General features: G+C 36.6%; 1 protein-coding gene across 10 annotated transcripts in view; it reads right to left on the bottom strand.

Annotated features, from left to right (window-relative positions):
- The window catches only part of Adgrl3 (adhesion G protein-coupled receptor L3), a 721,722-nt gene that overhangs the window by 422,993 nt on the left and 285,050 nt on the right, over window positions 1-13,679 (bottom strand). For 9 of the 10 annotated variants that reach the window (XM_076938716.1, XM_076938717.1, XM_076938710.1 and 6 more), the window contains one exon: window positions 3,494-3,697. The exons of the other annotated variant lie outside the window; for it this stretch is intronic. In XM_076938716.1, coding sequence (XP_076794831.1) covers window positions 3,494-3,697 — 204 coding nt within the window. The remainder of the gene's footprint in view (window positions 1-3,493; window positions 3,698-13,679) is intronic. 10 annotated transcript variants of the gene reach the window in all.

The following is a 13,679-nucleotide window of genomic DNA, read 5'->3' as shown; positions in this document are numbered from 1 at the left end:
TAGGAGCCAATGGTGAGAAACGACCAGAGTAAATTATTTCTTCAGGACTACTGTATTCATAGAACCTGTGGCTGCCTACAGAAGACCTGCGTAAGATAAAGACAGTCAACAGTCTATCGTGGAATACGAAGCTGCTCATATGCCTCTGCCATTAGTGGAGGGACTATGGACAGCTGATGTTCTTGTAGGAGAGGGACAGTCAGTTTTCTCTGAGGGTGTGGCTCTTGGTAGGTATACCCAGCCCAGTGGATGAATGACCCACACCCAGAAGTTTATTGGAAGGATAAATTAGACTGGATGAACTATTTCAAAAAGAGAAAATGAAGTTGGGAGGGGATAGGAAAGTGGTGGAGCATAAGTAGGGAGTTAGGGGAGGAGTAGCAGGAGAATGTTATCAAAATATATTGTCTGAATTTCCAGAGGAATTTAAAGAAGTATTTTAAAACATGCTAGGCTTCCTCTATCTTGTAGGAAATATTTTGATATCAAGATTTTGGTTGGAATCTGCTTAAAGCTTTTCCCCCAAATGTTGTGTACACATTCTCTCTCTCTCTCTCTCTCTCTCTCTCTCTCTCTCTCTCTCTCTCTCTCTCTCTCTCACATATTTTACTATACAGTGAATCCAGGTTTCTTTGAATCCAAACCTTCATTACCTCTTAATTTCTATATACTCTAAAAAGTCAAATAAATTCAAGGACAAATGTCAAAATGTCATCTGAAAAATGTGAAAATGATATTACTGTTCCATCAGCATGGCTGGGTTTCTTGTGTCTTTACTTATTTGTTTGGTTATTTATAGACTAAAACTGAGGTTACTTTTAAGGCAATATGAATGTTATTTTTAAGGCCCAGATTGATCTCATTAACATTGGCCTTCATTACCTAAGGTGTTTTCAGAGGGATATATTTACACAGCGTCTTCATCCTCCAAGAGCTTGTTCCTTTTTCTCTGAGAACCATAAAGGGGTAAAGAAGGAACATAAATTCCCTGACATTTCCTTGTTTGACTTCTGCATGTCTTTTCAACTTAAAGAGTTCAACATCATATGCATCTCCACTTCAATTTATTGTTTAATACCAATCTAAGCTCTTTAGCTGTGTATACTCCCTTTACTTCCGGGAAGGATTATGTCTCTGGAATATTTACTTATTCCTCTTTACTCTTTTTGTGAGAAACATTCTCAAATGACCTTCAGTCTTGCTGTCACACTGAAAAATTACTTTCACAGGACAGCAACTTTCCAAACGTATCCCAGCCATAACAGATTTATATGGTTCTTTGACCTGCCCGTGTGTCTGTCACACAGCCTGTACCCTCCATTTCTGAGCTTCCGTGGGATCGGCAGAATGCATCCTATTCACCATTGTTTAAAATAGAATTCAATATAATTCTCTTATAAATAAAATTTCCATTTTAAAAATGGGTTATTTAAAACCCACAACTATATTTGTATTATGACATATATGTCGCAGGAATTAAAAGGTAACTGTATAAAAAGTGTAGTGAAAGAATTAAAAACAATAAAAATTAAGGATGATCTAAGTATAAAAATTCTTACTAAGAGTTATTACATAAGAAGTACATTTCCTATATTCTGAAATATTTCCTATATTTTTATTAGAAGGTAAAATTGCTTGTGTGCATATGTGCTGATTTAAGCATTTGTAGTTTGACTAATAAAAATTAAACATCATTTCTGGATTTCTTCCCAGTGACTTCTAGAAATTCCAATGAGTACCGGTTAACTGGCATCGCCAAAATGATCTCTATTGTACCATACAAATAAACAATGGAAAATATCACTGAACTTTCATGACTACTGATGCACACCGTGTGAATTAATGGAAACGTGCCTGATTCAGAGCTTGCCATGTATCTGGAAGGGTAACAGAGAAACAGGAAGAATGCTTATGCCACCCTGCCTTTGGAAATCTACAACGAATTGGGGACACATCTACGTGGGTCTTGCTGCCACCACCACTGCCTCCAACCGCTGTCTCCACTCACACCTTCCAAAAAAGAAATGATGATCTGAAAGGGCAGACTGGAGAGCATTGATGGAAGAAAGTGGCTGAGGGCAAACCCATCGTGTGCACAGTGTTCTCCACATCCTTACCTCCTGTGTTCACTAGGACTGAAGAACTGAATATAACTCTCACTGGTCTCTTCAACCAATGAAAGGTTTGTTTGTTTGTTTATTTGTTTATTTAATGTATATGAGTACACTGTCGCTGTCTTCAGACACACCGGAAGAGGGCATCGATCCCCATTACAGATGGTTGTGAGCCACCTTGTGGTTGATGGGAATTGAACTCAGGACCTCTGAAAGAGCAGTCAGTGCTCTTAATCACTGAGCCATCTCTCCAGCCCTGTGAAATGGACTTATGATGTCCCTCTCTCAATTCCTGTTTTGAAGCAAAGCATTCTATCTTATTTTGCCACAATGGGTCTCTGACAAAAGTCACAATGTATACAGTGATGTGTAATTCCCTCTTTGTGTTTCTTATATTTTTACCCCTTCAAAGAAAAAATTATAGGGTAGACAGGGTAACTTGAAATTCATAGAATTTGGAAAAATATTCACCAGGGTTTCTCATATTATATCACACAAAGATATGAATGTTATGTTCCCCAGATGAAATTACAGGCATAAGACTACCTATGGAGTTTTGTGAGAAAAAAAAAAAGTATACAATATTGGGGAAAAGATTATTCAATTTTGTGGAAACATTATATAATGTTCCTCAATGGAGTTTCAATAATTGGACATCACTCAATAGAGTTGCCAGCTGGGAAGCAAGACCATAAATACGTTCCAACATCTTCAGGAGATTATTAGCTTTTCCGTGAAGTTTTATTCTTTGACTATGCATAATTTCTTACCAAGATACTCTAATCATAATCTTTTCAAAACCTTGTTAGGTTCTATTGACGAGACTTTTTTTTCCCCCAAACTAGATGATCAGAAATGTTCATGCTCATCCTTCATAGTCTTAGAAATTTTACAGTTAGTTACGTTTTGCTACGTAATTTGAAACTTTGCTAGGTAATTTGAAACTTTCAGCAATAATGCAAAATATCATTGCTAACTCAACCTTAACTTTTCTTTCTTTTCTTTGTTTTGTTTTTTTTTTTAGATAGGGTCTCATCTAGCCCAGGCTGGCATGACAATTCACTACATAGCTTAGGCTTTCCTTGGACACTAACCCTTCTATCTAACGGCCTCCATCTCCACAGTGCTGGGATGACAGGTTCCATTATAACCATACATCTTAAATAAAACAGTTAAAAAAAAAAAGTGTGGCTCTCAAGCTGAATTGGCATGCATTGATTGCTAAAGCAGCGGTTTAGCTCAGCCTTGTGGGAGACAAAGGCCATCAGCAATGTACAATGTAATAATATGAGGAGAAATGTGGAGAGTTGCTTGGGACTGAACCTCCCATCAGCCCCTGCCCAGCCACCCCAACCCTTTCCCCCTCCGGCCGGCCGCACCTTGGGCTGCAATCTGTGCTCCTGGGGCGCCTGGTCCACGAACTCCTCTGGCAGCTCCACGTGGCCCTTGTCCTCGATGCGCAGTAGAGCGCTCTGCAGCTGGCTGCTGGAGAAGATGTCTGGGAGGGAGAGCGCCTCCTGGGCTGCGCTCAGCATGTCGCAGTGGAGCAGCAAGGGCTGGATGTCTCTCATTGTGCTTGCCACCTGCGGGGACCGCAGGGCGCACCATCAGACCCCTGCTTACTCAGGCCTCAGAGGAGCCCAGTAAAGGCCATCCCCAAGGCTGGCCTCTACTGCAGACTCAGGCTTAGGACCAGCCACCCCAAGCCCCACTCAGACAACCTAAGGCTGAGCAATGAATTCTTCTGTCCTGTTGATTACAAACACTATCTTCGTTAAAAAAAAATACTTCTCAGCCCATTCTTCGTGTGATCAGAAAATAAAGCATAATTACAGAAACTGAATAAGCTAGTAACCTACAAAATACAAATGTCCTCTATATTTTAATAGTCTCATAGCATTGGGAGACATACTATGGGCACTAGCTACCCAAGTGTGAAGTTAGGCATCATCTACCAGACTCAGTTTTTCCTTAAAAATGCTTGACAACAGAAAGGGGTTTTATTGTTTTGCTATTTAATCTTGTTTTGTGGTGGTGCAGAGTTAAATGGCTGCTTTGTATTTATTTATATGTTTGCTGGTCATTATGTTAACATTTCTGAAAGGTACTGTATTAGGAGCTGTGACAGACATTAATGTGAAAAGATATACACACATTTTTGCTACTTATATACACAGTGATTTATACTGACAAATGTTGCATATTACATAAATGAATAAATATGGAAGACCAGGACAACAATGATAAAAAAATTATACACATATGATATTTTTAAAAAATTGACATAACAATCATATATTATATACTTTGAAAAAATCAGAGCTACCTAAGTACATGATTTCATTATGGTGAATTGATAAACAAGATGCATAATTCTCTACACTAACTGTAATTACTTTACTTAATTAGGAAGATAATGAAATCTACCTGTCAATAGAAAGCAAATGATTTACATAGCAAAACACTATACTCTATACATACATTTTTAACCAATACAGGTTCATCTTTAAAGACATATTATTATTCTATATGGCTGACATTGAACAGTGAAGAAAAAAACTTAGAAAACCAATGAAGAAAAAACACTTTGTGGTAATCATCCAATATAAGGTTATATAGCAGTATTCTAAAACCTTGATATGTGTTACTTGCAAGTTAAGAATAGTATCCTGTAACTACAACACATAAACTGACACAACCTTTACAGAAAAAAATAAAGTAGTATTAAGAATTCAGAAAGTCCACCGGATGGAAAATTCTAAATATTATGCCTGTAATACTGATATAAAATAATGATTTACATTTAAAACAGCATAATATACCATTATTAAAATATATACTAAGACAGTTCAAACAATATCTTGATCAGCTACACAAATGAAAGTGTCAAAAAACAAATGGAAAGTGTCAAAAAAACATGTTTCAACTTCTTTAAGAACCTATGAAAATAAAAACCTCTGCATAATTGCTTCCTGGCATGTTTTACTACATCGATGTGTTTTCTAAATTTGACTTCACAAGCCCTTGTCTATACCCCCAGTGATAATGAAACCAACTTTGTATACGTTGCGGAATTATCTACAAATACATGTTTTTGAACGTCTTTACAACCACTCTGTGTCAAGAAACTAGTGGAAGTGGGCTCTATAATATGCTATCCTACAAGCTTCTGTTATAATGACAGTGAAAGATTGTGTGTTCCTTGTCAAGTTAACATACACGCTCATTTGAAATGATGGGAATGTGCACTCATTTGATTTTATTCATTCGGCATGTAAATATGGCATTTTGTAACGGGTTGGCTCCTTTTTGATGTTAATGTACAGGAGAGTGTGGTGGACCAAGCAGACTCCAAGGGTTACATAGCTGAACCATTAAGGCACACACACCAAGAAGAAAAAAAGTTGCTATATAGATATGGCCAGTCCTCAGAAAATATAAACTCAGTAAACTAGAAAGGCTATATTAGAAGCTTTAAGAAAGACATTCATGGTGGTAAAACTTCAAGCGAGATTTAAAAAAATAAGATCTGAGCTTACAACAACAATAAAACCATACCAACATATGACAAAAATCATACAAATCAGAAGTAAAAAGGGCTTGACCTATGGCAGAATTCTCCTGTGTGGAACTGCCTTGAATTGTTCAGGAGGTAGCTCAGCTGCCTCGGGATTTATAGAAGCCAAGGAGAATGGTTCCGGATGCTAGACAGTAAGCAACCACCAGCTGCGGAGATCTGTATGGCATGGTCATATGTAAAGTTTCTGTCTAGGATAAATTATTGGAAGGAAAGAAAATGGCATGACAGGGAGAAATATGAAACCAACAAACAAAAGCCAAAGATTTTCTCTGAAGTAGAGATCAAATAATCACACACACACACACACACACACACACACACACACACACACACCCCTTGATTAGATGGAGAACTCTCTGTTAATCACACGTGTTAAAAATGCACGAGCGATAGAATCAGCATCAGGTGACAAATCTGATTGTGTCCAGATCTACACGAACATCCTCTCCATATGAACTACAAAGAATTCAGTCCAGAGCTAAGCAAGAAGCAGCAATCAGGGTTCACACAAGAGCCCATGAGCCTGAGGGAAGAGCATGATTTAATGGAGAGAGTCTGAAGAAGAACAACAAAAAATAACAGGAAGTTAAAATGATATGATTCTTAAGCTGGAGGAAATGGGACTCTGGTGTACTTGACGCAATATAGTTCACACTTACTTAAATTTACCACTCTTCAGAGTCACCTTAGAGTGGCAGCAATAGCCCAAATTTTAACTTTCATCTTTAAAAAAAAAAAAAGAAATATTGCACATACTATATTTAAGGTATTGTAGGACATCGAAGGATATACATGCTTCAGGTATAACTATACATCCAGTTTGTGCTCCACAGAACTACCGCATAATCTAATCATCAAAATAACAACCACAGTTAAAGGTCTCTAGAATCTTATTCATAGAAAAATTCCTTAACTCACATGCTAGTGATAACCCTTGCTAAACACCCACCAGCATTAACAGTAGGAGCTGTAATGGGATGCTTAGGCTGTCTCTGGGGCACATTCACATTTGAAGCACAGAGTATTCCTGACAAGTAAGGTGATACCTATACTGGACTCTCTACCCACTTGTGCAAGTTCTACACAGGGCTGAAAAAAAAAAAAAAAAAAACCCAAAAAATGACAATCTAGTTGCCCTTTGAAGCAAGGTGGTCGTTGAATACTTGGAGACATGCTTCACATTCTTGCTGTCTTTTTAAATTTTATTTTATTTTTCTTCTCTGGATTTTTAAAGAGAACAGGTACTTTTTCTAAGTCTCAATGAAATATATCGCCAACATGTGACATGAACAGGTTTGTTTCTTAGCAACCTTCTCTTAGTCTTTCCCCTTCTACATACACATTTGATACTATAGTTTCTGATGCTTGCATATAAAATTTCAAGATGGCTATCATGTTGCTTCTAGGAGGGGTGATAAGGGAAAGTAAGTGAAGCGGTTTTGTTTGTTTGTTTGTTTGTTTGTTTTGTTTTGTTTTACCATCACAGAAACATGAATTTCATTCTAATTATTAAAGCATCATATATCTGATGAGGAGTTATTGGTTTGAAATGGTGCATCTGTGGTTTTCAAGTTTGAATTGCTTGAGTCATGAATGATATTTAGTATTCATTATAAGCCACCGATGTCTTGCTTTATCTCTATTATTTATCATTTCTTGGGTGGATGCTTTCACCACTTAAGAATTTGCCTTCTGCCTTCCTAGTGGATCACCTCCAGACACTAGATAAAGGAGATATGAAAATTATTAGTATGTAGTATAGTGGATTGGTGAAATTATTCATGCCATGTCTGTATTTAGCCTGTCAATCGAAGGATGCCTTTCTAGGACAGTTTGCATGTAGACAGAAACCATAAGAAATAAAAGAAAATTAAAAGTATTAAAGAAATAAAATGATTTTGAAGGTGGTGTTGGCATTTTATATTATATGGAGAATATACAACTGAAATAAGCACTAGAGTGAAATGTGCTGTTCAATTCTGTCATGCTAGCAACTGAGAGAAGACATCAGGAAGGTCGTGAGTTCATGACCAGATCAGTGTACATGGAAAGGATCTTTTCCAAAATAATTAGAAAGAGGGGAATGAAAAAGGGAAGGAAGAATGATCAGTGGGAATGATGGACAGAAAATATGAGAATTCAGTGTAATACATGTTCATACATCAGCACTGACTTGCAAGATACATGCAAGCAACACAATGCACACAGAGCAGTTTGCAGTATACAAGTAGGAGTATGTATGTATGTACAAATGCATATATGCATGTAACAACAATTAGTAAAAGATATCTGCCATGAAGTATGTCTGGGCGGGTATGCTGTGAGGAAAGGAGAGGAGGTGTGATGTAATTATATTATGATTCCAAAAACAAATCAGATAAAATATTTTGAACAGATATCCATTGTTTCCAAAGAAATGTGATCATTTCTGTTTTTGTTTTCTTCTCAGTAGAGCCAATTACTTACTTGCTTCTTTTAAACAAATTTTGATCATTAACATGAGCTTGCAGCCCAAACAAAACAATAGGCTGTACAGGAATGGTCATAATACTTCTGAGAGGACTTCAAAGGCAGTAAGACACAAGAGAGAGACTACCAGGGTTCAAAGTGAACCAGCTTTCCCAAACTAAGGATACCTCATGCCAATCGCTTGTTTCTGGGTTCTTAGGTTGTACTTTATAGTGTCATTTTATTAGTTAATTAAGTATGAGCCATATAGAATTTATAGTGTATGTTAATACAGCTATCATGGCAACCTGTATACTCTTTGTCCCTCATCAGCATCTCCTGGAAGCATCATGTATGAACTCTCTATCCCTCCAGCCCTTTCTTCAAACTATCAGCTTATAGGAAATCTGCCTACTTGTCCAGCTTCTCATTGCATACTGGTTTCCAGTTTCAGTTTTCCCACAAATCCTCCAGGTGTTCACTATGTATCTTAAAGCATCATCAAAAGTCCTCATTTTTTTCTCCTACTTTCTTCTAAAATTTCCTTTCATCATGTAATAATTAGATCCTTAAGGTTCAAGAAAAAAAATAAAACCTGCTCTCTCAACTAAACTAGAAGGTTTCTGACTATAAATTCTACTATTTCCATCAAGTGCTGGCTCAACCTCAGAACACTGTTTTCATTGTTTTGATTCTAGTTGAGCTCAGAGGTCTACAGAATGAAGCAAGGAAGTGTGAACATGTCATAAAAGTGTCTCAGAGGAAAGCTTGTAAGAAAGCATTGTGAGATCTTGGCTTGAATTTCCCCTCAGTTAACCATCTGACAGTATCACTGCATCTGTAGAGTGATGAGTTTGATTCACTTTTGTTTTAGCCTTACAATTGCACAAAATAATGGTATTTTTATCATTTGATAACTTGTTCAGAATATTCACTAAACTAGTCTGAGCAGTACTATGTAGCTAATGGGAGATTGCTTACTGAATATTATAAGGTGTACTTTAAAGTAGATGGAATAGCAATCGTTACTTGATACTGAATTTTCCTTTTTCTCCCCTCCCTGGGAGGTTTGCTTTCATTTCTTTTGTCTTCTCTTGTAAACCTGAAATGTACCCCTAGCACCATAGTATCACCCATATGAGAGGTTAATGTTTCCTCATGTTCTTTCTAAGATGTATGTAATTGCTGCATAATTTCTCTACAGATCTCATAGTAATATCTAAAATTAATCACAAAAGCTCCAGCCTAACCACATGACTAAAGATGCCCAAAGTGGGAATTACTTCTGACATGGAAAAAAACTGTTTTTATTCTATATTCTTAAAGAAAAGATTTCAGTCATGATGATTTGTCCTCCATTGTAAGATGAAGCGACTTTTATAGTAATCCTGAGAGAGTATATGTCTGTCTAATTTACTGGATTCTCTCTTTAGAAGGAATCATTCCACACAGTATAGATATACCCTGTGCGGTGAAACCAATCATTTGTCTTTCAGACTCATTTCCTGACACTTCTCAGTAACTTAGCTTTTGACCATGAAATGAAACAAAATAAGTTGCAGAAGCTGTGTAAGACAGGAAAGTAGTGGCAAGGTCACACATTCCTCTGCAAACAATGCTAAAGGCAAAATTGTTTTGCGGCGCTAGAAGCTAACTTTTAGAAACTATTTTTTAAATTTACTTTCTTCTTCTTCTTCTTCTTCTTCTTCTTCTTCTTCTTCTTCTTCTTCTTCTTCTTCTTCTTCTTCTTCTTCTTCTTCTTCTAGTTTTTTGAGACAGGATTTCTCTGTGTAGCCCTGGCTGTCCTGAAACTCACTCTGTAGACCAGGCTGGCCTCAAACTCAGAAATCCGCTTGCCTCTGTCTCCCAAGTGCTGGGATTAAAGGCGTGCACCACCTTAAATTTACTTTCTATTATTATATCCTTATACAATAATATATATATATATGACTTATTATATTGACTGTCTAAATTGTAATGCTACAATACAAGCCTTAAACCCTTGTGAACAGGAGTAGGTAGGCAAAATCTGTTAATAATTTTCATTTATAAATTTTGCCTTTCCCCCAAAGACAGATTTATTTTCATTCAAATCAAACTAAAATGCTTATTACATATCTTACTCATTAAAGAAATGGCATCTAACTGTAAATGTTTCTTTTCCAACTAAAAACACCTGCTCTTTGCAAACAAAACACAAACAGATTGTGAATCACAGAAAAAAAAAAAAAAAAACCCTTAAGTGTTGGAATGTTTTTTCCTCTAGAATCCAGACTCCTTTAATCTGCTACCCCCTTCAGGAATATTAATTTTTAATGCTATGGAAGCCGAGTTTCCATTTCTCTAAAGTTCTGGGCAGCTGTGGTATGGGGTCCTCTTCTTCAGTCGTACCAGTATATAGCCTTGACGTATTGGCAAAATGAGCAGAAACGATGTGTATATTCACAGACACACAGACATGGTCTTGTTAGTCAGTTCTGCCTCTCTTTGTTAAGTTAATTGAGACCAGCATCTCTGAGACTTTTTTAAGTTAATCGAGACTGGCATCTCTGAGACTAGTTGAGAAGAATACAGATATTGTCATCATACCTCTTTATATTTTCATCTTAGGGTAGCAAGAGATTTTTGTCACCTGCATCTCACTCACATTGTCAATGCAAACACAATACAGAGTATCTAAATGCCAGTTAACACCCTGAACAGATATGCTAACAAGCTCAAATGTCACACTAATGGATTAAGTCATGTTCGTGGCACATTTATACTGTCATTATAATTGGACAACTACTTTTAAAAATTGATTCACATTTGATGCACACATACACACACACACACACACACACACATGTTGCAGGGGCTCAATGCAAGGCTCCCACATGAATTCACAACCTATACAAAAGAGGTATTACAATGATTCCAAGTACCAACTCTTGTGAAGAATCTAAAGGGCCACTTTCAAGCTATTGTGTAGGGTTCCTGGGGGAAAAGTTGCATATCAGCCTGTTGCTTCAAATTTTTCCTACAGTATAAAGGCATTTCCATGGTTTCACCAACATCACTACTGGATGTAGGGGAAAATGGGGAGCAAAAAAGATGACTGTTAAATAGTACCATTGTTGACTTTTAAAGAGAGCTCCAGTAAAGTGTACTCTTGATCTAATTCGAGTAATATTTATAACTACTATTTCTGTGGTGCCTCTAACAGCTCGGAGAGAATTGGCAACGTGTGAAAGCAGACTGTGTGTTCTTTTTATAAGTACGGGAGTTGTGTTTTTTTTTTTTTTTTTTTTTTTTTTTTCCCCACCTACATGATTTAATTGTATCTGGAGCATTTTTCTCCTGTCATCTGTTATTCTCTGATGCAACAACAAAATCAATCTGTTTTAAAGTCATCTAAGTCCAAGAGAAAAAGAATGAAACACTGCAGAATACCACTGCAATGTTTTCATAGTGTTTTCTTTTTCTCAAATTCGGTTGATTGAATTCAACCCTAGTAACTTCATATATGGCTAATGATATCAAAATGAGACTACAGCTGCCACTTGCTATTCAATGTCCTCAAAATAGGAAGAAGAGTGAAGGCAGGAACTTTTATTGGGCCTACAGTCTAATTAAAAGCCACAGCTTCGTAATCTGAATAGCTTTTCAACACGCTTTAGGATTTTTCTAAATGCTGATCTAAGCTTAAGATGTTCATTAGTAACTCATTAAAGACTTAGCTACAGTCCAGTGGGTGAGTCTTGAATATAACGTTGGGATGAATGTATGTGCAAATGTGTAGACACATAATTAAGAGAAACTGTCACATTAAGGGATTAAGAATATACGATGTGGTCTTTGAAAAATGCTGTTGAAAGCAGGTGACCCCAGGATGCAGTTGTGTTTTAAATTTTGCTTACTTTCCAAGTCATTTGTTTTTCCTTTTAATTCCTAAAGGTATTTTTAATGAGCTCATTCTCTCAGGATTAAATGCATAAGGTTGTGTGTCAGGCCATTTCTATACATCATTTTATTTAGTCTTCAGACTAGAAGAGGGTTGTCCTAATTACCGCTTTAACAAATAAAAGTGCTGTGATTTATGCTGGTTCAGATAATGTATCTTGAACACAATGGAATCTGACCCAGAGTTTAAAGCTAGAGAGCTTCAGATATCATTCAACAGAACACTGCAAATTGCAACAGGAAACCAGCTTAGACTAGCCAATACATAAGCTTTATCTTGAGGCTCCTCGTAAAGCTGCATTTTGTAAATAGGCTGATATCTTTCCTGGTTCCGTAAAGGAAAAGAGCAAGTCACAGCCAGCATTTGTTAGCCACGTGTTATCTTTAGCTCTCATTCCTTTTTTTCCCAAGTAATGTTTTTCCTATATGTTAAACACAACAGGCTGAAATCATAAGAGTGCCCTGTAATGCACTCCATCCTGAGGTTCATATCTCAGCTTTTCTGCTGAATCCCCTCTCTTTGCTTGTTTGTACATTGACAGGTGCAAGGTGGCACAAAAGGACACTAGTATACAATAAGAAGCTTTGGTGGAAAACATAAAATTGTGAGTTTGCATAATTTTCTTGAGATGAACGAAAAGAGATACTGTCACAATTTCAACATGTAGTATCAGCCTCGGGGTTTGCGTTCATGGAGTTGCTGGCGTTATGTCTTGCTTTCTCTGCTTCTCTCTCCTAGTGTGTCTCTCTGATTTCAGGTTTCCCCTCTATTTTTCTCAGACTCCCCTACTCTTCCTTTTACTTCATCAATGTTATACGTGAACTTAGAGAAGTATGCTTGCTCTGCCATGATATCCTGTCTCACTTGTACCTGAAGAAATGGATCCAAGCAAATTTGTATTGAATCCTCTGAGCTAAAATAAATCCTTTTTCCTGTATAGTTTCTGTCTCAGGTATTAATCACAGCCACAGAAACATGAAAGAATTCAATAGGTTGTAAGACACGGTAGAGAAAAGAAAAAGTCTATGGAAATAAGATTGTTAACTTAATAGACATAATTCAACTTTAAAATTATGGGTAATTAAAATTCTAATTAACAAAAGACAAGATTTTGAAAATCAAGAAGGAAAATCAGGATATCATGGCAAAGCAAGCATTTAGTCTCTGGCAAAATAAGAAACTGTTAGGAATATGGAGATAAACATTCAGTGTTATTCATTTTCCTAGGAAAGAGGAATTGAAAAGTAGGTACTATCTCACAGGACACGACTCCTCAGAATAAAACTTCAATAGCTGCCGATTTAAATTTTGTCATCGCAAGAGTATTCTTAAATGATGAATTCTCTTATGAATCGACTACATCAGTAAAATTGGAGGACAGAAAAATATGCAGAATTCAAAATACATTAAAATTATTAGGACACAATTGGTTCTATGTAAGCAGAAACTCTCAGAATAGTCTAAAAATCACATTAAACTTGTATCTTCTGTAATGGAAATATCATGTGTTCTCTTTTAAACATTATGTTTACTAAAACATTTATTATTTAATGATAGAGAAAAACACCTTGTAATTAAGAAATCAATAATTATT

Source organism: Arvicanthis niloticus, chromosome 7, assembly GCF_011762505.2.
Source record: "Arvicanthis niloticus isolate mArvNil1 chromosome 7, mArvNil1.pat.X, whole genome shotgun sequence".
Classification (NCBI taxonomy): domain Eukaryota; kingdom Metazoa; phylum Chordata; class Mammalia; order Rodentia; family Muridae; genus Arvicanthis; species Arvicanthis niloticus.
This window is presented reverse-complemented; position numbering and strand designations above follow the sequence as displayed.